This window comes from Triturus cristatus, chromosome 1_2, assembly GCF_964204655.1.
Source record: "Triturus cristatus chromosome 1_2, aTriCri1.1, whole genome shotgun sequence".
NCBI lineage: Eukaryota > Metazoa > Chordata > Amphibia > Caudata > Salamandridae > Triturus > Triturus cristatus.
The window spans coordinates 543,622,738-543,646,512 of NC_140580.1; the positions used below are offsets into that span (position 1 = coordinate 543,622,738).

General features: G+C 45.6%; 1 protein-coding gene across 1 annotated transcript in view; it reads left to right on the forward strand.

Moving 5' to 3' along the window:
- The window catches only part of MMS19 (MMS19 cytosolic iron-sulfur assembly component), a 498,998-nt gene that overhangs the window by 443,553 nt on the left and 31,670 nt on the right, over window positions 1-23,775 (forward strand). Inside the window, exons 24-25 of the mRNA XM_085606380.1 lie at window positions 4,008-4,108; window positions 7,283-7,339. Coding sequence (XP_085462506.1) covers window positions 4,008-4,108; window positions 7,283-7,339 — 158 coding nt within the window. The remainder of the gene's footprint in view (window positions 1-4,007; window positions 4,109-7,282; window positions 7,340-23,775) is intronic.

Below are 23,775 nucleotides of genomic sequence, written 5' to 3' on the forward strand. Positions count from 1 at the left end.
GAAGGAAACCCAGGTCTAGAAGTAGGGACCGAGTGGTGTTCATATCGGACAAAAGATTTTGTGGGTCCGAGTTCATGAGCAGAATATCGTCTAGATTAATGATCCACCTGATTCCGAGGGATCGTCGGTAGTACACCACCGGTTTCATGATCTTTGTAAAGCACCATGGAGCTGACGATAGGCCGAACGGAAGGGAGAAAAAGCGGTAGGTTACACCTAGCCATTGGAATTGAAGGAACTTTTAATGAGACGCGTCAATAGGAATGGTAAGATATGAGTCTTGCAAGTCCAACCTGACCATCCAATCGTTTGGGCGAAGGGTATCTCGAAAATGAATGATAGTTTCCATTTTGAAGTGGCGATACACCACAAATTGATCAAACCATTTTAGATTTATGACGGGATGCATTTTCTTGTTCTTCTTTTGGACCAGGAAAATAGAGCTGAGGAACCCTGAAGGATCTAGAGGGGTGATCAGAATGGCCTGTTTTTGGAGAAGACTTTGAATCTTCACGGAAATTAGCTGAGACATGTCTGCTGAAAAGACCAGAGGCGGAGGGAAAACTGTTTGTAAAGGTGGCGCGTAAAACTCTATAAGATAACGTTGGACAGAGTTTAGAACCCAAGGGTCTGCGGTAAGGGTGCACCATTTTTGGATGAAGAGCTTCAAACGACCCTCCACTGGGGGAATTGAAGGACCTACCTTGTTGGTTGGTGTTGTGACAAAAGTTTGTCTGACCTTGACCGCTGTACCCACGACCTCGCTGTGGTTAGAATTGAGACTTTTACTCCTGGTAGCCTGTGTTGAAGGAGCCACTTGATCCTTGATTTGGATAGGAACGGCCGGTAGAGTGACTCCTGCCTCTGCTGGCCCGTCCAAAAACCCGAGGTGAAAAAACTTCCTTGATAGATTGCTGAGCCTTATCCAAAGAGGCAAAGGTAGTGACAAATTTACTGAGATCTTTAACCAGGGAATCTCCAAACAAAAGGCAGTCTGCCTTCATGCCAGGATCCATGGGAGCCAGGTTACCTAACTTCAGATCAAGTTTAATAAGAAGCCCTTTACGGCGTTCATGGGTAATAGCTGCATTGGCGTTACCTAAAAGTCAGAAGGCTCGTTGGACCCACAACGAAATCAAGTCCTTCTAAGCGAGCAGTTTCTGCCAGATCAAAAATGCGAGCCAAGGAATCCACAACATCCAAAAGTTTGTCCTGACAGGAGGACCAAGCTTTGTCCACCCCTTTGCGGGGGTCTTTGCCAAATTTAGAGAAAATGTAAGGAGAGGCTTATCAATAGAAGGAGCTACGGTAATATTGGAAGGTAAAGAAGGTTTGGGACATTCAGACTTCAATTTAGAACGGACTGATTTGTCAAGGGGGAGCTGGAGTCTTGCCGAAATATAATCACCAACATGTGAAACCGGGAACCATTCCGTGGAATTGGGGTGACGGATGGTGGAAGGATCAAACATGGGGACCCCATCAGAATCCAAAACCGGAGTAAAAGCAAAGGGATCAGATTTGAATTTCTTAGAAGGAGGACAAGGGGGGTCTGAAACATCAAAGACGTCACCCAAATCATCTGCGTCACCAATGTCATCGTCTGTGTCCAAAATGGTGGAAATCACCAATTTCTTAGGTACCTCAACATGTTTAGATTTAGATTTTCTTTTTCCGTCCGAATTAGACAACCCCTCCTTAGAAGGAGGCCTGGGAGGAACAGAGTCCTCATTCTGGTGTGAGGAGGTTTTGCTAACCAAGCGTGACGCATTTTTGGTGACATTATTAGACACTGAGGTTACCAACTTTATTTTTCTGCTATCCCCCGCAGAATGGGCCAAAGCTTTTGACAACAGACTGAGCATAGAATTTTCCATTCCCTTGGAAAAACGTTTCATGGATGCTTCTACAGCATTCTCTACAGAGTTATTGATAAAAGTATTCAAATCACTCTTGAAGGCTTTGCCTTCCTCATTATGTAGGTCTGATGAAGGAGAACTGTCAACCTCCATTGGTGAAAAATAACTGAGGCATACAGTGAGGAAAGGGTTAATTGAAAGGCCGGGAGGAGCAAGAGGCTGAAAACAGGCTGGAATCAACAATAATACACTCCCACCAGAGGCGGCGTTGATACGGGCAGAGAACGAGGCTCCATGAAGTCCCAAGGGAAGAGAAGTGCCGTCGGAATGCAGACGCGCTCTCTGAGGAAAGGAAAAACGGTAAACAGATGTCGCGCAACGCGTTCGACTCAATTGTCAACGCGCGCGTGAACTGGGAAAAGAACAGCTGAGCGCTAAAGCTAGCGAGCGCCTAACAACGAAAAAACTTGACAGAATAAAGGCATACATAAGCGTTTGAAAAGCGGAACATGTAAAGCAAAATTCACATCGATTTAAATAACCATACATATCCATATAAAATTGCGCAACAAAGAGAAGCCACTTATCTGACTGCGAGCAGCAAGAAAAGAGGACTGTTCGCAATCAGTTGTGATGTCATACCTGTTACTGCTTCCTGATTGGATATGATGTTGAATTTTTTTTGTACATTCCCATTGGCCAGCTGTTTGCTTGGCCCTCTGGGAACTGTAGTTTGTGGTACTAATCTTGGCTGCTGTTGGAATAAAGCAAGATAAGTAAGCATAATAGGAGCCTCCGGTTTTGACATAACATTTGGCTGCTCAAGAGTACAAGCAACCAAGAGTGCCTACTCAACCCCACATACATTTACTAAACACAATTGTGTGGATGTCCTAGCCAGACCAGAAGCTATAGTAGTCCAAACTGTTTTAAGAATCTTATTTCAGACATCTGCATCATTCTCACTCTAGCCACAACTTATAGAAGGGGACTGCTTTACAGTCTGTGCAGAGTATGTTTAGCTGCAGAAACACATGCCACGAACAGAAAATGTTATGTTCCCAATAAACATCTGTCCTTAGCATGTAGTGCTGTAGATTCAGATGCGCCCAAACTCTTCCCCAGACGTGTGGTTCCAATCATAGACCTCTTCTTTGCGCTCATTATCTTCTCCCTGCAGTAGACAAGTGCAATCATATAGTGTTCACTCACCACTACATGCTACTGACACCTATGTTGTGGAAACAGTCTAACATGGATTTAAAGCCCATGCTCATTGCCAGCTAAGGGAGGACTTGAAAGCCTTCTTTGGGAAAACCTGGCAAGCGTACAAGCCCAGCCCTAGATGGCAGGAATATGCAGAACATATAAATCCACAGCACCACACGATACGAACAGATGCTTACAAGGTAAGTAACATTTTCCTTCCAGTATTGATATCAAGTTACTTTAATAGTCCTAGTGATAAATACTTGTTTCAAACCCAGCACTCAAAAGATTCTCTAATCAATACATACTCCTTCTGTATTCTTTGAAATAGTGCAACAGAAAATACTTGTACCACACACTATGTATATTAAATTCCAGAGTCTTATTGTGTTACATAGCAAACCAGTATGCCATCCATCCTTATCGCCCCACTGCTAGAAAGAGATTGATGAGGCTGCAGATTGACTCTGTTCACTTTAAGATGTGGTGGGTTTTATCTGGTTTCCGCCCATTGCAGCAAAAGTTCTGATCAGGTTGTGTACATGTGCGGCACTACATTTCTCTGCCTCTTTCCTTGCCCCTTCCAGCATCCCATTGAAGCAGTGTAAGGCAATAGTTTCAGTCTGACTGGCTCAACTACCAAATAGTTAATAACATTATGAAACTGTGTGCATTAGCACACAAAGCATGTATTGAGTGACAGAATTATAGTCCAGTGCTGTTCTACAATGCGTAATGCACCTTTCCTGCTGCACATTTCTCTTCCCCCTTTTAGAGTCCCTTTAAAGCAGTGTAATATTTTCAGTCCCAAAGCTCAACACCCAAATGGTTATTAAAATGAGTAAACTATTTGCAGTATCAAACAAAAAATACTTGACAGAGCTATAGCCTAGTACTATTCTTCAATGATTAATGCCACCTTCCTTCTTTCTTTAACAGGAGAACAACTGGATGAGGTTCTCCGTAGTGCTGTGGACAAGATCGAATCTGGCTTGGCGAGTGGCCCAAATAGGACACAGGCATTTACACTCTTGCTCTGGGTAAGGGCAGGACCAAACTATTCCTTACTTTATAATGCAGCAACTGGCCATTTCACATATGATGTATTTTCCTGCTGTTGCAGTTGCCTTGCTGCCCGCAAACTTGCTTGCTTCTTCTTGCACACTTAAACACCTGTTAGGCCCGAAATGTACTTGGCTACCTTTTACAGAACTGGTCCGCTTTAACAATCATTTCATGTGATGCAACTTCTATTGCGCATCTGCTGGACGTTTGGACAGTCTCAGAGCACACCAAACGGTATGTTCTAGAATTCCTTTTTCATAGGATTCTGAATCTACACCTGTGGGTAACCCCAATGACTAATGTATAGGCAGCAAGGTTTCTGTATTTTAAAAACATTCAATTTTCCCAGTGTCCGCTTTCTGAAGTTTTCAAATGCTTACCCATCCCCTATTATATTGATCCTTCAGCATTGTATTGGCAATCCAGAGTCTAGGAAAAAGGCCTTTTGGTGGTGGAAAATACTTTACCTGGCATTTGTCTACTTCCTCAGTGCTTGCAGTTTGAAAGTGGTGGGCATGATGGCTACAATAGTTCTGCTCCCATCCCTCCAGCTCTCCCACAGAGCCTTAAGGCTACAATACCTTATCAAAACTGCTCTTTATTTGCTGTCCCAAATAGGTACATATAGGATATGGCGCAGAGAGTCCACCTCTCAGATGCATGGGAGGAAAGGGCCCACAAGAGACAGTGGAGTGCCACAGAGTGACAGATTGAGACAGGCACAGGACCCATGTATGTTGTCAGTATGGCCTCGGGTCACTGCGAAAATTAAGTGGACTAATGTAGCCGACCAATAGGACTAAGTGTGTAAGAGGGGAATGTAACTGAACTTTGTTGCTGGCGAATTAATGACGCCGTCAGCAATGGCCACATAGGAAAGAAGAATCCAGGTGCTTAGCAAACTGACAGGAGCCACCGATGCTTGTTTGAGAGCAGGTGGTAGGAAAACCATAAATCTTTCTTGCCCAGAAAAATCAGTTTAAGGGTTAGCTATATGAACAATGCCTAAAGAAGAAGATGGGAGCTGCGTCTCAAATTTTCTGAAGGAAAGTGCACAAAGTGGAGGGGTTCTTTGTGAGAAGAGTTTGGGGATTTTGAGAAATGACAGAAAGAAGTGAGGCAAAACATACAAGTAGAAGTATGGGAAGATATTAAAAACAAAGTAGAACAGAAAACAGCATGAGAATACTTTACTATGAAGAACACAAATAGAAAAAGTGACCCTTTAAGAGAAGCACTAAGCATAGCCTTTTCCTGTAATATCGAGGGTGGAAAGCAATGATTCAACAAAAAAAGTAATTAACAGCAAGAACAGAGATCCTTGGAAACCTGTTTATGTCGAAGCCCAAGGGCTCGAACACTCATTGTTAGGGTGAAGGTTTCACATTGTAAACTTGGTCTTGAAGATACTAGAGAACAAGGCAGCTGATGATCCCATATAAGTTAGGATGGGTGTGGTTGCCGCACAATTCAATCCAATAGAATTGAAACCACCGCTGAGATAACAGAAGGGGACCAGCCCCATCCAACAGAGTTTCAGACCTTAGGGAAGAGAGAATGTTAAAAGCATCCATGCAGACAAGCGCTCCGTATCATGAAGAAAGGAGATTTCTCATGCCACACAACTTGGGTGATGAAACAATAAAAATATGGAACAAGCCTGAACGACATTAAGAGATTGGGATTAATTGATGTCATGACTAAAATCATGTTTGAAATATTGGTGTTTAAGCACATTTGCCTTTAGACCTGTCCCTTTCTTCTTATCCAAGCCCCCCCCCCCCATCCATATATGTTAGACACTTTTAAAGGTAAATAATCTGAAATGGAATAGTACCCATGAGAAAAAAGGTTACGTACCCGATGTAATCTCTGTTCTAATGGAGTCTCCTGCTGCAGATTTCGCATCATCCGGCCACGTTCCTTGTCAGTCCTTGGACCTCCTGATGTGTTATGAGCCCGAAATGTCTTGGAAATACAGTGCTTAGTGGTTTAGCACCATTTATGCACTCTTTTGGCATGTTAAATTGTTGACTCACTAAACCAGTGATAAACCTAAAAATTAAGTGTCACCACTCGACTGCTGTGAAAACATTTTTGTGGGGTTCCATATGTTGTCTGGTATATTTCAAGAGATAAGTAATCTGCAAAAAGAACTAATCATCTTTCAGGGGAAATGTTGCAGAAGATGCATAACATTATCTTTTGTGTTATTCATATTCTTTATCGAGGGAATATTTCTTATGACCAAGGGCCCTATTGACAAAGTTAAAATTACACGCGTAGATCTCATGTATAGACTGACTTCTCCACCTAGTAGTATCTTTACACTTTTTGGGTATTCACCATTTCTGAGGGTAAAGTTACTACTAGGTGTGGTCTTAAATGTCTTCCACCCCTCAAAACAGGCAGCCTGCTAAAACAGTATTTATGAGTGTAAAGTTACAGCTAGACATTTTTTCACACATAGGTGAAGGTCTCCGCCAGCCGGGCAAAGATCTCCCCTTTATAGGGAAAAATAAAAAAGCTTAACAATTATTTAAATTTTTTTTTTATATATAAATATATATATTATTTTAATATAAAATAATATATACATTAATTTAAGATATGTATAATTAACTTAGAACTAAATTAATGTTACAGCACACTTACTAAATTTACGTTCACTATGTGTTTAAATGAAATATATTAATTACATTATTCATATTTAAAAAATAATTAAATCCAACCCGCATTCTTAATTTTCAGATTTATTATTAAATACATTTCATTAAAATTTATTTGTTTAATTAAATTGTTTTTAATTGTTTTATTTTTAAACAAAAGTAAATGTTTATATAATTAGAAAATACATTTACAACATTGAATATCACTTTCAATATGTGTGTCTGTATATACATATTTTTGTCATTTGAAAAACAAAATCTCTAACCTGATCAAGTGGGCTTGTACATTTGTCTCAAGCTGCAATCCTGCTACGTGTGGAATGAATATATATATATATTATTAAATTATTGTGCAGATTTTACTCGTTCACAATGACTTCTTAAATAGTCAACATCAAGAAAAGATGCAAGTTATCAAGTTGAACATATTTTTGTTTTCTTTAAAACTCACCTTTGGCTTTTTGTGCATGTAATTTTCAGATGACCAAAGCTCTAGTGCTGCGATATCATCCTTTAAATACAGAATTGACGAATAAGGTAAGGATCCCAGCTACATTCTGTTATCATAAACGCGTGATGAGTGATGTTGTTTCATGGTCCATCTCCTGAAGCTCTGTATGCCTCAATGAGGTTGTACGTATATTGATAAAATACAACAGTTGCTACTATCAGCTTTTTGCCACACTCTTACATTTTGCCAGAAAAAGAACACTAATGCTAAAACAAAGAACTAAGTAGGCACTAACATTTTAGGACATTATCTTCTTTATCACGCATCTGGATTCTAGGTGTCACAGGATAAAAGTGGCAGAAAACAGGGTGTAGTCCTAGCTGGAAAAGTCCATGACCGTGAAGAAATTAACCAAGGTGATAGCCCTTGGCCAATACCTTCACCAGCATTTGGACACAGTTGGCTGTGGATTACCTGAAGAAGATTCTGTGATGTACATAATGAAACAAGCCCAGGCTAGTGTATCGGACTTGTGCATCTGACACATAGCATGCCTTTCCACTAATCATAGATGCTTACCTGGGGCCGTATTACACATTATCATTGTTTGCGCCAGGTGCCCCTTTCAAAAGGTACACCGGGCGCAAACAATGATAATGTGCCCTAATATGATGTATGCGCTGCCCCCAGGACAGCCGCGAACTCTTGCTGCCCTGGGGGCAGCACATACATGTGAAAACACGGAGCATTTGCTCCGTGTTTTTACTGTGAAGGCGGCACCCGACTGCATAGATGTCTGGGATGTCCATGGGACCGCCTTTATCCCCTGCAGTGGGCTGCTCTCAGGGGGCGCACTGACAGTGCACCACCTTTTAAATGCCGTACTGTCATTGTGCCTCCTGTTGGCTTCTTTAACTCTGCGCCTGTAATATGGCACGGGAGCAGAGTCAATGGAATTCCCTCATTTTGCATAGGGCACACCCCTATGCAAATGAGGGAACACCCTCTGAAGGTAGCTCTGGCGCTTTAAGTGCACAAGCACTATCGGTCTTATAGAAGGGGACGCACAAGTGTCTGTGCCCCCTTCTATAATACCAATGTGCCCCGGCAAACGTCCGTTGCGCCCCCGGGGCACCTTCTGTAATATGGCCCCTGGATGGTTTAGTAGCACATCTGGGCTCGCTTTGTACCGGAGGATTGTGGTTATGTTATGTTAATAAGTTTTCTAGAGTGCTTGATTACCCAGAGTTGTCTTGGCACTGGCTTTGAAACAGGAGAAGAGCAGCCGGGAAAAGGAATAAAGAGCTAGCAGGTGTTACAGACCTAAGTCTTCAAGATCTCCCTAAAAGTTATGAGATTGCTTGCACTCTTGGAGTGCAATGGTAAAGCATTCCAGGTTTTTGTAGTACCCAGAATAAAACTCCTGCCAATTACAAAAGCATGGAAAAAGGCCACACATGAACATGCTGAATCTTTCGATAGTGAAATCCTCCCTTAGAGCACATAACAGGAAGACGTTGCTGATCTGAAAGAAATACGTTAGTATAAATTCCTTACCTTAGAATTACCCGCAGGCGTCAGACTGGATCCGGAATTTTTTTCGGCAGCAGTACCTCTGCGCGTCGGAAGGTGGCGTCAGTCAGCTCCGTTTCTGTCTTCGGCGTCGTGGTCGCCGGGATGACGTCGTGGCAGCTACTTAGACGCCGCCTTCACGCGCTGGAGTCAGTTCTTTCTTTTTCTTCGCCAGCCAGCGCAGATCTGGGAAGAGCGGTACCTCAGTCAATTTTTGACTAACTTTTTTTTGACTTTTGTCGACTTCTTGTTTCAAGTCTCTGACTCCGAATAGGTGCACAATGGGATGCCCGGTTTCAAGGCCTGCCGTTCCTGTAGCCGGCTGATGTCAGTGACGGATCCTCACCGTGTGTGCATCTTTTGCCTGGAGCGCGACCACGACCCCAAGTCGTGCTCTGACTGCCAGCTGAAGGGAGGGATGCAGCCAAGTTTACGATCCGATGTGGGCTGGACTCTGCCGACTCTCTGGGCAGGACCATTTCAACGTCAGTAGCGCTTCGTCGCTACGCCTGGATGAGGTCCACTGGCTTTTCTGGGGATGTCCAGAACACTTTGATGGACATGACCTTTGATGGGCGTCGCTTTTTTGGCGACAAAGCAGACAAGGCTTTGGAGCACTTCAAGGACTCACGGGCTACAGCCAAGTCCTTGGGCCTCTCTGCCCGCCCTGCGCAGTCTACTTTTCGCCCTGTTCGTGTCCACGGAAGGTGCGCCCTGCCACGTCCCACCCAGGGCCACAGGCCACTGCAAGTTAGCCAGCCTTCGCGCAGACGTGGAAACGACCGTCGTGGTTCCGGGGGCCAGCGGGCAGGCAGTCCATCAACCTCCCCTCTGCAGCAGCCTCCAAACTCTCCTAGTCCGTCCTTTCAGACCCATCAAACACCAGTGGGTGGCAGGATTCGCCATCACCTCCCCCACTGGCGCACCATCACTTCAGACAGGTGGGTTTTGCAAATAGTCTGAAGGGGCTACTCCCTCCCCTTCGTGACTACCCCTCCAGCCATGCCATCGCGATACAACCGCATGTCGGAGGACCATCTGGCGCTTCTCCAGCAGGAAGTTTCGGCTCTCTTGGCCAAGGGAGCCATCAAGCGCGTTTCTGTCCCAGAAGTAGGTCGTGGTTGCTTCTCCCACTACTTTCTTGTCCCCAAGAAGTAGAAGGGCCTGCGTCCTACCTTGGACCTCAGGGACATCAATCGCTTCCTCCGGAAGGAGAAGTTCAAGATGTTGACGCTTGCTCAGGTCGTCGTCAAGACTGGATGGTGCGTTGGACTTGCAGGACGCTTATTTTGATATTCCTGTCCAGCCGGCCCACCGGCGTTACCTATAGTTCACGGTAGGCCACGAGCACTTTCAGTTCACCGTGCTCCCTTTTGGCCTTACCAGCACCCCTCGGGTGTTCAAGAAAGTGATGGCGGGGGTCACAGCTCATCTGCGCAGATCAGGGGTTTCCGTCTTCCCCTATCTCGACGACTGGGTGTTGAAGGCGGGCTCGCCCCAGGCAGTCGTCTCCCACCTCTAGACTATGGTCAACCTCCTGCATTTGCTGGGGTTCTCCATCAATGTGCCGAAGTCGCACTTGATTCCCTCTCAGAAGCTCCTTTTCATCGGAGCGGTTATGGACACGACGCGGTTTCGGGTCTATCCTCCTGAACAGCGAGTCCAGGATATTCGGGCTATGATTCCGATCTTTCAGCCTCTATCCCGGGTTTCGGTCAGGATGACCCTGAGGCTGCTGGGCCTCATGGCCTCCGTCATCCTGCTGATCGAGCATGCCAGGTGGCATATCCAGGCTTTGCAGTAGGACCTGAAGTTCCAGTGGGTGCAGCATCAGGGGAATCTGTCCGATAACGTCCAGATCTCGGAGGGCACAGCACAACAACTGCAGTGGTGGCTCACGAACCAGGATTGGGTCACCAGCAGATCCCTCTCCCTTCCCCAACCAGAGCACACAGTGGTGACAGAAGCATCCCTGTTGGGATGGGGCGGCCACATGGGAGAGGCAGAGATCAACGGTCTCTGGTCTCCGGCGGAGTCCGGGCTCCATATCAACCTTCTGGAGATCCGGGCGATTCGTCTTGCACTAAAGGCATTCCTTCCCTCTGTCCGGGGAAGAGTAGTGCAGGTGTTCACGGACAGCACCACCGCCATGTGGTACTGCAACAAACATGGCGGGGTGGGGTTGTGGACACTATGTCAGGAGGCCTTCCGCCTCTGGACATGGCTGCAACATCAGGGCATTTCCCTGGTGGTTCAACACCTGGCAGGTTCTCTGAACGCTAGGGCGGATGAACTCAGCCGCAGGTGCATGATGGCTCACAAATGGCGTCTTCACTCTGTTTGTGCAAGGTCTCTTTCAGCAGTGGGGAAAGCCTTGGTTAGATCTATTTGCCACCAAAGAGAAAGAGCAATGTCAGCAATTCTGCTTGTTGGAATTTCCAAGGCGGCACTCGCTCTGTGACGCTTTTCGTCGCGAGTGGAGCTGCTGTCTATTTTATGCCTTTCCGCCTATACCAATTCTGCCCAGAGTGCTGAAGAAGATCAAGCGCGACCGGGCCCAAGTCAGTCTTGTGGCTCCGGATTGGGCACATACAGTCTGGTATCCCGAGCTGCTCAACATGGCCATCGATCCTCCGATCAGACTGCCTCTTCGGGAGGATCTTCTGTCTCAGCAGCAGGGGATGGTTCTCCACCCGAACCTGTCCAGTCTCCACCTCCTTGCTTGGAGATTGAGCGGCGGCAGTTGACAGCTTTCGACCTGCCTCCTGAAGTCTGTGATGTAATCTTGGCAGCCAGGTGTCCCTCCACTAAGACGGTATACGCCTGCCGGTGGAACAAATTTGTGGCATGGTGCACAGCAAAGGCTGTGGATCCCCTTTCTGCCCCTCTTTCTGAAGTACTCTTGTTCCTCCTTTCTTAAGCCCAGCAGGGCTCTGCTCTGGGCACTATCAAGGGCTACCTTTCTGCTATCTCTGCTTTCCTTCGGCTGCCAGATCAGCCTTCTCTTTTCAAGTCCCCGGTTGTGAACAGTTTCTTGAAAGGCTTAACGCATCTTTTTCCTCCAATTCCATTTGTTATACCTCCGTGGGACTTGAACCTTGTGCTTATTTGATGTGCGCTCCATTTGAGCCGCTTCATAACTGTCCTTTACGTCTATTAACTCTCAAGACTGCTTTCCTGGTAGCCATCACTTCTGCTAGAAGAGTGAGTGAGCTCCAGGCTCTCTCTTCGAAACCTCTTTTCTTGTCTGTTCATCCGGACAAGGTGGTTCTCCGGACTCGTCCATCTTTTCTTCCTAAGGTGGTCACTGCCTTCCACATCGGGCAGACCATTACTTTGCCCACCTTCTTTCCGCCTCCTTCAAAGGAAGAAGAGAGGCTCTACCGTCTGGACCCAAAACGTGCGCACAAAACAGTTCCGGGTGGATGATTAACTTTTTGTTGGCTACGTGGGTGCAATGAAGGGTTGGGCCGTACACAAACGCACCATTTCTTGATGGGTCATATTGTGTATTAAGGCTTGTTACTCTCTGGGTAAAAAGGAGCCTCCAGTTGGGCTACGCGCTCACTCCACCAGGGGCCACTACTGCCTTGGGAAGAGGTGTGCCTCTGAATGACATCTGTCAGGCAGCAACGAGGGCATCGCTGCACACGTTCACCAAACACTACTGCCTGGACAGGCAAGTCCCGAGAGACGGCTTCGTTGGCCGTTCTGTTCTCCAGGACTTTCTGGTGTGATCTTGGTTCGCAGACTCACCACCGGGGTTGGTATTGCTGGGGGAACAACCTTTACAACGCAACTGTTACAACGCACTACACTTACAACGCATTTTTTACAACGCATAATCCATTACAACGCACTACACTTACAACGCATGACACTACAACGCATTTTTAAAAAATACCTTTACAACGCATACCATTACAACGCCTACCATTACAACGCATAATATTACACTACACTATCCAACACTTAACCTACTGTTGCACCCCCTGGAGTTAGAATAGTAATTTTTACCCCTATACTATCCAACACTTACCCTACTGTTGCACCCCCTGGAGTTAGAATAGTAATTTTTACCCCTATACTATCCAACACTTACCCTACTGTTGCACCCCCTGGAGTTAGAATAGTAATTTTTACCCCTATACTATCCAACACTTACCCTACTGTTGCACCCCCTGGAGTTAGAATAGTAATTTTTACCCCTATACTATCCAACACTTACCCTACTGTTGCACCCCCTGGAGTTAGAATAGTAATTTTTACCCCTATACTATCCAACACTTATCCTACTGTTGCACCCCCTGGAGTTAGAATAGTAATTTTTACCCCTATACTATCCAACACTTACCCTACTGCTGCACCCCCTGGAGTTAGAATAGCAATTTTTACCCCTATACTATCCAACACTTACCCTACTGTTGCACCCCCTGGAGTTAGAATAGCAATTTTTACCCCTATACTATCCAACACTTACCCTACTGTTGCACCCCCTGGAGTTAGAATAGTAATTTTTACCCCTATACTATCCAACACTTACCCTACTGTTGCACCCCCTGGAGTTAGAATAGTAATTTTTACCCCTATACTATCCAACACTTACCCTACTGTTGCACCCCCTGGAGTTAGAATAGTAATTTTTACCCCTATACTATCCAACACTTACCCTACTGTTGCACCCCCTGGAGTGAGAATAGTAATTTTTACCCCTATACTATCCAACACTTACCCTACTGTTGCAACCCCTGGAGTTAGAAAAGTAATTTTTACCCCTATACTATCTAATACTTACCTTAAATGCAATTAAATATTATGCGTTGTAATGGTATGCGTTGTAATGGTAGTTTTTAAAAATGCGTTGTAGTGTCATGCATTGTAAGTGTAGTGCGTTGTAATGGATTATGCGTTGTAAGTGCATGCGTTGTAAAAGTGTGCGTTGTAACGTCATACATCCGTATTGCTGGGGTATCTATTCTAAGGTAAGGAATCTAGAACTAACGTGTTTCTTTCAGATGCGCAAGTTACTTATCTTCGGTAACGATATATCTGTAAGAAACATTAATTAGTTATAGATTCCTTACCGCCCCACCCATCCTCCCCGTTCTGCAAACTGATTTCTAGGGTTAAGGACATCCTTTCAGGGCCCTAGTTTTGTGCACCAATGGTCAGTGTCATGCATGGCTCTGTGCTTCTGGCATGGAAAGTCGTGTACAGAACTGACGTCAGCGTGCGAGGGCGGCGTCTAAGTAGCTTCCGCGACGTCATCCCGGCGACCACGACGACGGACGCGGAGCCGGCCGACCGCCACCTTCCGATGCGCAGAGGTACTGCTGAGGAGAAAACTTTCCGGATTCAGTCTGACGCCTGGGGGTAATTCTAAGGTAAGGAATCTATAACTAACTAATGTTTCTTACAGATATATCGTTACCGAAGGTAAGTAACTTGTGCAGCAGGACAACAATACCTCAAGATTGTTTTACATTCCAAATCACAGGAATGTAAAACATGGGATCTGAATATGGACACCCAAATGTATTGTTTCAGTCAGGGCAGGACGCTTTACTGGAATAAAATATAACAGAGTGGATGACATCAAGTCATACAACCATAAGCTGGATCATATGATGTTTAACCTGTACAACCATTGGCATGTTCAGGAATATTCCTTTCTTTTAACAGTAAGCAAAAACAGCAAGACCTCTATCTTTGCTTCTAAATTTTAGCAGCCAGGGTCACTGTAGAAGTCATTTTCCATAGACTGGGAAAGACAGTTCCTTTGCGTCTCCACCACTTTTTCGTTTCGACCCACTGAAGTGGAGGAATTCAGATTGCATTTGCCGAATGATCATGGTGGCTCCAATTTGCCCTAGGCAATTTTGATTCCCAATGTTGCCCCACATGTTGAGACACCCTCACTTTCAGCTAATACGGCCATCTGCTTAGTGTTGAGAAGTGTAGAATGCAGGCATAGTGATCTCTGTAGTCTGAAATGGAAAACGTTATGAGTGTAGGGAAATTCAAGCATTCTGCTCTGAAGTTCTGTAAATCAAGTTAAATCCTCCATAGTTTTGCAGCGTGAATCTTTCTGGATTCACTATGCTGTGCATTATTCCGCTATCTAGTGGTTGGGTCAGGAATTGTTGTATTTCTTCTCTTTTTGTTTTCTTTTTTTTTTCGTGGCCTAGGTGTGCGTCGACATACCACCATTTGGTGCCTCTTCGTGATGTCGACGCGCCCTCCAGAAGCTCCCACCTTTGATGGCCATCTTCGGATTCTTTTTTTCCGCCATTGGATCTGGATCGTCAGGAAAGGAGCTCCACAACTTGGAGAGAAGAATTCATGAGAAAACAACAGGAAAATCGAAAAATCACCTTACTGCATACCGGACTACGAGCCACGTAGAGGGAACGACAAAAGAAGAGAAAAACATCGAGAACTTCGACGTTCCTACGGAGAATGCGCACACAGGGCGCTCCCTTGGCGCGGTAATGGACAAAACACCCTTTAAATTCTGTGCCAACAGCCACCACAAGTACGCGCAGAAGGACCAATACCCGGTTTGCAATCTCTACCTGCCGCTCACCATCAAAACAAGGACTGCAACGCCTGCGCTGCATTCACTCCGAAGACCCTCCGAGTAAGAGAGAGACAAAGAAGAGCAAACTACAGCATGCAGTGGCATAGAGCACCTCCATCGCTCCGAGATTTGGGCCTCTCCAGTGGAGAAAAGGACATCGCTGAAGGACCGGAGGACGTTAGTCGTTGAGGCTGAAAAGAACACCCCGAAGGAGGTAAGAGTCGTCGAACCCCAGGCACTCCCCTGATACTCGAATGAGTGAGCCCTAGTGCTCGAAAGGGAGCATTGCCGTCGAAACACTCGATGTCCGCAACTGCATCCAAGGACAAATGGCCCGTCGGTTCCTTCGACAAGGACTCCAAGATGGCGAAAACCCAAAATAAGGCAAAGGCGTCGAAGAGCAGTCAAGAAAAGGATCCTTCAACGTCGAAAAATTAAGGGTTGAAAGCGGCTATTACTTAGACATCGACAACCGCGGAGAGATAGGCCGAAACCCTCAACGCCGAACACGCGTCCGAGATGGAGAAGAAAAAGAAGAGGCTCGAGGACGAAATGGCGAGCATCTTGCAACGCAAGAGGGACTTCTACGAGAAGATTAAAGAGGAGGCAAGGAATACCTCGACATCTGGCTGGTAAAAGCAAGCTCATACAACCAATGCAAGCGACACATGCAAGAGGTCATACAAACACTTGTCCAACTAGGGTTTTCAATCCTTTGGGGAAAGTCATCAATAGAACCAAAACAGGTGAAGATATTCTTAGGAGCAGAGATCAACAGCATACAGGGCAAGGTTTTTCCGAGCACAAAGAGAACCTTGGCAATACTGAAGGAGACACGTCTTTACCGCAAGGGGCAAGCTCTGACAGTGAGGACAGTGGGCAAGATGATGGGAATGATGGCGTCAAGCATACATTTGGTCCCAAATATCCGCCTCCACATGAGACCATTCCAAGAATAGATCCAACAGCAATGGTCACAGGCTACAGGGAGTTGGGAAGATCTAGTGGTTGTCACGCAAGCAGCACAGCAAGATATAGCGTGGTGGAACAAGAAGAACATAACACTAGGGAAGCCATTCACACAACCAACTCTTACAGTGACCATCACAACAGATGCCTCCCAACTGGGATAGGGAGCACACACAAACACCCTCAAGGTAAGGGGATTGTGGTCACAACAGGATGCGATAAAACACATCAACTACCTAGAACTGAAGACCGTGTTCCAACCCTTAAAAGCCTTTCAGAAACAACTTTACAGATACAGAGTACTAATCCAAACAGACAATACAACCACCATGTTCTACATCAACAAACAAGGAGGAACACAATCAGTGACACTATCAGTGCTAGCACAGGAGATATGGAGGGGGGCAATTCCAAGGCAAATAGACTTGCTAGCAATACATCTACCAGGAAAGGACAATGTGGAAAAAGACGGGCTCAGCAGACAGACATCAGCATCTCACGAATAGGAAATCAATCAACAAGAAATCCAGAAGATATTTGACAAATGGGGAACTCCACAAATAGATCTATTTGCAACACACCAAAATGCAAAATGCCAAAACTTCGCATCCAGGCAACCGTGCAAACGGTCTCTGGGGAATGCGCTATGGATAAGCTGGTCAGGGACATTTGCCTACGCTTTTCCACCGATACCACTGCTACACAAAGTACTAAACAAATGCAGGTAATATATTTATGAAAAGTGAGTTTTTAAACATGAACTAGGAATTATTACTGCTCCTGCCCAGATGACAATGCTATTAGTGAGCTAAGAGGCAAGCCAGGGATAATGTGTACTCTATAGATGGGCTTGATTCTTGTTATACACTGAGCAAACATTTAGTCTAGTAAATTAAGAGTATTTTTGTACAGCATAAATAGTGAACTTGCATATTTGAAGATGCTCTCTTATATGATTTTAAAGAAAAATGCGGCTTCATAAGACAAAATATTTGCCCAGGATCACACGATTTGAGACCAGTTCACGGGTCAAGTACATTACAGTTTTGTCGAGTAGGTTATTAAAGTTACTAGACCTACAGGTCTAATAACAATTTTATTATTTTTTGAGCCCTTAACATGTATATAAGTGACTGCATAAATAAGGAAATCGTTTATCATAACTATTTATCTACAATTGCTTCACTATTGAGCTACACAATTGTTTTTTAGGACTAAATAAAATTAATTTAAAGTACAACAGCGCTTGAAATCCGGAGTTGAATGAATGAATGAATGAAAAACAATTTATAACGCGCAAACTAAGCCCAAAGGCATCAAGGCGCCTAACAAATAAGATCAAAAGACACAGAGCCCAATTCATGGATATGCCTTAGCAAAGAGCCAAGTCTTTAATGCCTTCCTGAAAAGGGGGACAGAAGGTTGAGCTTTAATTTCCATGGGGAGAGCATTCCACAACTTAGGAGCTAAATGGGAAAAAGACCTTCCTCCCCACCTAGCTCTCCTAAATCGAGGCACAAATAGCAGGCTTTTCCTGAAGAGCGAAGATTTCTACAGGGGACATAGGGTACTAAAAGGTCCTTGACCCCTCCAGCTCCCCGGCCAGAGTTTATTTAATGCATCTTTAATCTACATATACTACCTTCCTTTATGCATCTATATACATTCCATGTACTTATGGATCTATATATTTGTTACTTTTCTTCTAATTCAGCATATCCAATGCACTACCCTATTTCTCACCCTACACCGCTCTCCGTATATCTCAAACCTCTTTCTACTACTATTTCCAATGCCCTACCCTATTTCTTACCCTATACCTCTATCACTATATCCTCTACCTCCACTCTCTCATTCGTCCCAAACCCTATCTTACTACTTTGATCCCCAAAATAACCCTTTCGAGACTCTTCCCTACTCTACCTCTACTTGCATCATCTCATACCTCTTTTACCATTCCGATCCCCCAAAACAAGACTTTCTAAACCCTTCCCTCTGACTCTTCCCCCTCCACCTCCCTTTTACTCATCCCAAACCTGCTCCTACTGCTATGAACTCCAAAACAAGAAAAACCACAAAAAAAAAGATTTCTAAAATCCTTTCCTCTTCTATCCCTCCACTATCCTTTTCAATCCACATAACAGACTAACAAGTCCACTACTCAAATTAATTTCATATTTCACTATACTAATTCACCACTAATCCTTTATGGGTTCTGGAGAAGCGTGCTACTTGCCAAAAAAGCTCTTCAACACCTCATCAGGGGTAGGAAGCGCTATATAAATGCAAACCTTTTCCCCTCCACTATCCTTCTCAATCCATATGACCTGTCCACCACTCAAATTAATTTCTTTTTTCACTATACTAATCCTTTATGGGTTCCGGAGTAGCATGCTACTCGCCAAAAAAGCGCTTCAAAAAGTCATCAGGTGTAGCAAGCGCTATATAAATGCAAACCTATTCCCCTCTTCTATCCCTCCACTGTCCTTCTCAATCCAAATAACTGACTAACACATCCACCACTCAAATTACTTTCATATTTCACTTTACTAATTCACCACTAATCCTTTATGGGTTCTGGAGTAGTGTGTTACTCGCTGAAAAAGCGCTTCGACACCTCGTCCGGGGTAGTAAACGCTATATAAATGTGCATACAATACAATACAAATCTGTATGCATATTCAAGATTAGTGATTAATGCCTCAAGCCATAATTCAGGCTAAGGCAATCGTTGAGCCTTGAGAGGCGCTTTAATAGATGAAGCTAATAGTAAGCATCAGTCTTGCTTAACATATTCCCTCTGTCTAAATTGTATGAGAGAAACACTGTCCTAACTGTGGCTTCAACCATGCTTGAGTAACTGAGGTCACATAGGCACTGCTCTGTGACTGCTCCTCAAAAAGCAATGCCTGTAGTACAATGCACAGTCTTTCTCCTACTCTAACATCAGCACCACACACCCTTCTGGGAATAGCAGAAGAGAGACATAATCATCTGCTCACCAGCTTCAAGAGTAGAATGTTGTGATGGAAGCAGTCAAAGACTTGAGTGAAAAAAAAAAAGTAGCAAAAGTATTTAACTCTGTTAATGGGAGGCATGATTTTTCAGTCCAGACATATCCCTTGTAGATAGCACCTTGATCAGCTTCCCTACTGATGGTGTGCGGTTCCATGTGTTCCAGAACATTAGTTTCTGCAGGGCTGTTTCTGACCTGTTCGCTCATGTTGGAGTCAGCAGAATATTGAAGAACCTTTGTCCGACAATTGTTGATTTCACCAGTGGAAGTACCCAGTACTGGGAGTACCTGTTTGTCCCTGTGGATTTCTTTTAGTTTAGCAACATATGAGTGTGGCAGACAAAATGAGTACCCAATTGCGAGCAGAGTATTTTATTTTCAAAGCTTTATATCCTTGTACTCTTGCCCAAGTACAGTTAGTTTTAAGTGTTTTAATCTCCATCATTAGGTTTTGCCTGCACAGCGCTTGCGCTCTGCTTCAAACATCGCTTGTATTTATAAATATATATTAAAAGGCTTAGAGGCTGCCCATTACCTACTTTACTTAACATTGGCAGGCTCCCACGTCACTTTTCTTTCTTTGCTTACTATTGGTTAGCACTTCCTCCTCGCCTCTGTCTTCCTTCTGGGCTTAGAGTAGTCCTGCCGTGGAACCTCTTCCACGTACTGCTGCCAGTGGCCAGTGCCCTTCCACTGCAGGCTCCTGCAGTGCAGGAACTCTTTTTTTCTCTTTTACTAGCCCTAACGTGATGCCTGTAGTTAAGATATGCTGTCCCCAAGTGATCATTTACTGTCCAGAACTTCAACTACATTTTTAACACTGCTTCTTCTCTAGGGGTGGGCGGAGCCCGCGTAGTTTCACTCCGGATTTCAGCTTAGTTACATAAAAACTCCAACGGATGGAAAATATGCAGATCGCACTGCAAATCTGATAGAAACTTTTAGCCGCAGATTCTTTACCTTAAAGTTATCCCCGGGCATCAGACTGGATCTGGAAATTTTTGTGAGCAGTATTCCTGCACGCAGGTAGGTAGTGCCATTTGGTTCTGTGTGACATCGGCGGTGGCATCTGATCCTATATAGGTGCCACCCCAGGGTGAATGAATGAATGAATGCAATAAAATGAATGAATGAAATTGAATTTATAGAAGCGCGAACTTTGCCCAAGGGCGTCAAGGCGCTGGATGCAAACCATCAAAGGACGAGAGAAAAGAGACCGGCTCATGCCGAAGGATTAACGAAAAGCCAGGTCTTTAAGGCCTTACAGAATAGAGGTTGCGAGGGCTCTCCAGAGATGTTCAAAGGCAAGGAATTCCACATTTTTGGTGCCAAAGAAGAGAAGGCTCCACCGCCCCATGTGGCCCTCCTAAACCTGGGCACAGTAAGAAGATTTTTGTCCGCAGACTGTAGAGGCCTAGAGGGGGCATAGTGACAGACAGTCGACTTTATACCCCCAGGACCGGCATCATAAAAGGCTTCATGGGTCAGGCAGAGAATCTTAAAAATAATCCTATCATTCAGCGGGAGACAGTGCAGAGACTTGATTGAGGCAGTGGCTGAGTAAGATCTAGGAAGATTCAGCACAAATCTAGCCGCAGCATTCTGCACCATCTGCAACCGACGGATGAGACCTTTATTAATGCCCAAATAAAGGGCATTACAATAGTCCAGTCCCGAGGTCACCAAGGCCACTACAGCCTGCTTACGTGATTGAAAAGAAAGGAAGTGAGAAATCTTTCTAAGAATCCTAATAATACCAAAGCAGGTGGAAACAGTCCTATTTACCTGCAGCCTCAGAGAGAGCACATTATCCATGATCAACCCTAGATTTTTCCCATGGGAAACTGGACAAGGACAGGCCCCCAACGAGGTCGGCCACCAATCACTGGACCAGATTCCCTGATCATTTCCGAAGATCAAGACCTCGGTCTTCTCTCCGTTCAGCTTCAGAAAATTTTCCACCATCCAGAGAGACACTGCCTCCATGCAGCTCCTAAAATGAAGGGCTGTGTCTTTAAGGTTATGAGTTGTAGAAAACATTATTTGGGTATCGTCTGCGTAGGACAATACCTCCAGCCCAAAGGATCTTACCACCTCAGTAAGAGGGGCCACATAGATGTTAAAAAGTGTGGGGCTTAGGGAAGAGCCCTGGGGGACACCACACTGTAGAACCTTAGGGGCAGAGAAATACTGACCCAGTTTCACCTTCTGTTCACGTTCCCCCAGAAAGGAGGCAAGGAGACTCAGAGCTGTGCCCCCGACACCCATCTCTTGAAGGCGAGCAATTAGCCTATGAGGAGATAAGGCAGTGAGATCCAGAAGCACCAGGAGCGTAGTACGGCCAGCATCGACCTGCGTCCGGATGTTATTAAAGACTACTGTCAAAGCTGTCTCCGTACTATAATGTCTCCTAAAGCCATGTTGCGAGCCATCAAGCAAAGGATGATCCTTTAAATATGTGCTGTCAGTTCTTTTGTTTCTGCACCAGGCAGCGCAGATCCGTAGTGAGCTACCCCCAGTCATTTTTTGACTGATCTTTTTAGACTTTTTGACTAGGTTTTTTTTAGATCCTTTTCTTATTGTGGCAGGGATATCTACTGGGAAAGCTGTCTTCAAGCCCCGCGATCCTGTCACCGGCAGATGTCGGTGGCTGACCTGCATTTTGTTTACCTCTGGTGCCTTGAGCGCGACCACGACGCAAAGAACTGCCTCGACCAGGCGATCGGGTAAGTCCCACAAAAAGAAAAAGAGTAGGAAGACGAAGAGATCTTTGACTTCAACCTGTCCGTCGAAGTCTTATGACTTATGAGATGATGGTGCATCATCATTCAAGGCCTGGCTCCGCGGTGGATCCTGTGCCTGGGTGACACTATGCCTACCTGAGTTTCTGGGAGCCGGAGCGACCCCAGCCCAACTCTGAAAACTTTGAGGCCTTGGACCTTCTATCTTGGCGACCTGTTCCAGCTGGCGTGCCTTTGGTCCCTGCGAGTTCGGGAAGGGCCGCAATTAGTTCCCTTCCCTCTTGTCCGCCCCCGGTGCCGGATGAGCCCATTGGATCCACAGATGGATCTTGCCCAGTGCCAGTCATAGCACCTCGACCATCCCCGATGTTGACGCTCTTGAGTGCTGTCGCCATTCTCATCCCCGACTCAGAAATGGAGCCTGGGGGGTGTGGGTGGGCGTTGTCCGACACTGACTGGAGCTGTGCTCTCGAGGCCTAAGCGCCATTCCTACGGGCTGGTACTTGGGGAGAATTGGGAGGGACCACTGGACCCTGAGAAATCCTAGACCCCAACATGGACTGGTGTGAGGATTTAGTGAACGCCAGTGGACTGGATACCTCCCCAGATACTGACATGGTCTCTCCTACTGTGGCTATGGAAGAGGGAACCTCTTTTGCAATGAAGGTGAGAAGGCTGGCTGAGGTTCTGGATCTTAGCCTGCCCTCAGTGGAAGTCAAGACTTATGTCTTGACAGAGGTGCTTCAGCCGGGCGTGACCCCCCCTCAGAACCACTTCTCTCATTTAATGAAGGCCTTACAAATGTCCTTCTTGGGAGATGGTTCAAGCCTAGCGCAGGGGTGCCTGTGACTAGAGCAATTGCCCACCGCTATAGTCCCGCTCCAAAGGACCCTAAATCCTCACACAGCACCCCACCCTAGAAAGCTTGGTGGTCCAAGACTCGACCTCCCCTGTAAACCCTGGCGCATTCCTCATCACCCCACAAGACAGGGAATCCAACAGATTGGACAACTTAGGCAAGAAAACGTTTTCTTCCACCAGCCTGGCACTGGGTCCATTAACACAGCGTGCCTTTTGGGTTGTTACTCCCATGCACTGTGGGATTCAGTTGCACATGTACTGCCCACGGTCCCGGAGAAGGCTTGGGCCATGCTCTCCAGAGCTATGACAGACAGGAGAGATGCAACCAAGTTCACGATCAGATGTGGGCTGGACACCACCAACTCGCTAGACAGAGTGGTTTCTTCATCTGTGGCCTTACGGCACCATTCCTGGCTAAGAAACAACTGTTTTTTTAGGGGATGTCCATGCCTCGCTTATGAATATGCCCTTTGATGGCTCCTGACTTTTCGGCAACTAGGCGGACTCGGTTCTGGAGCGCTTCTAGGATAGTAGTACTTAGGCCAGGTCCTTGGAACTTTCCATGGCCCCCTGCCAACCCCAGACCGCCTTTTGCTCCTTTCCTGGCCACAGAAAGGGCTTCCAGTCACATCTCTACCCACCCAGCAAACACTGCACATAAGCTTCCCAGCCTCTGCGTGCCTGAGAACACGGTACCCACAAACCCCATGGGTCGGGCAGCCAGAGGTCGGGCCAGTCTACAACCCCAACCCCACCCCCTCAGCAGCCGTGGCCTTCAAACCT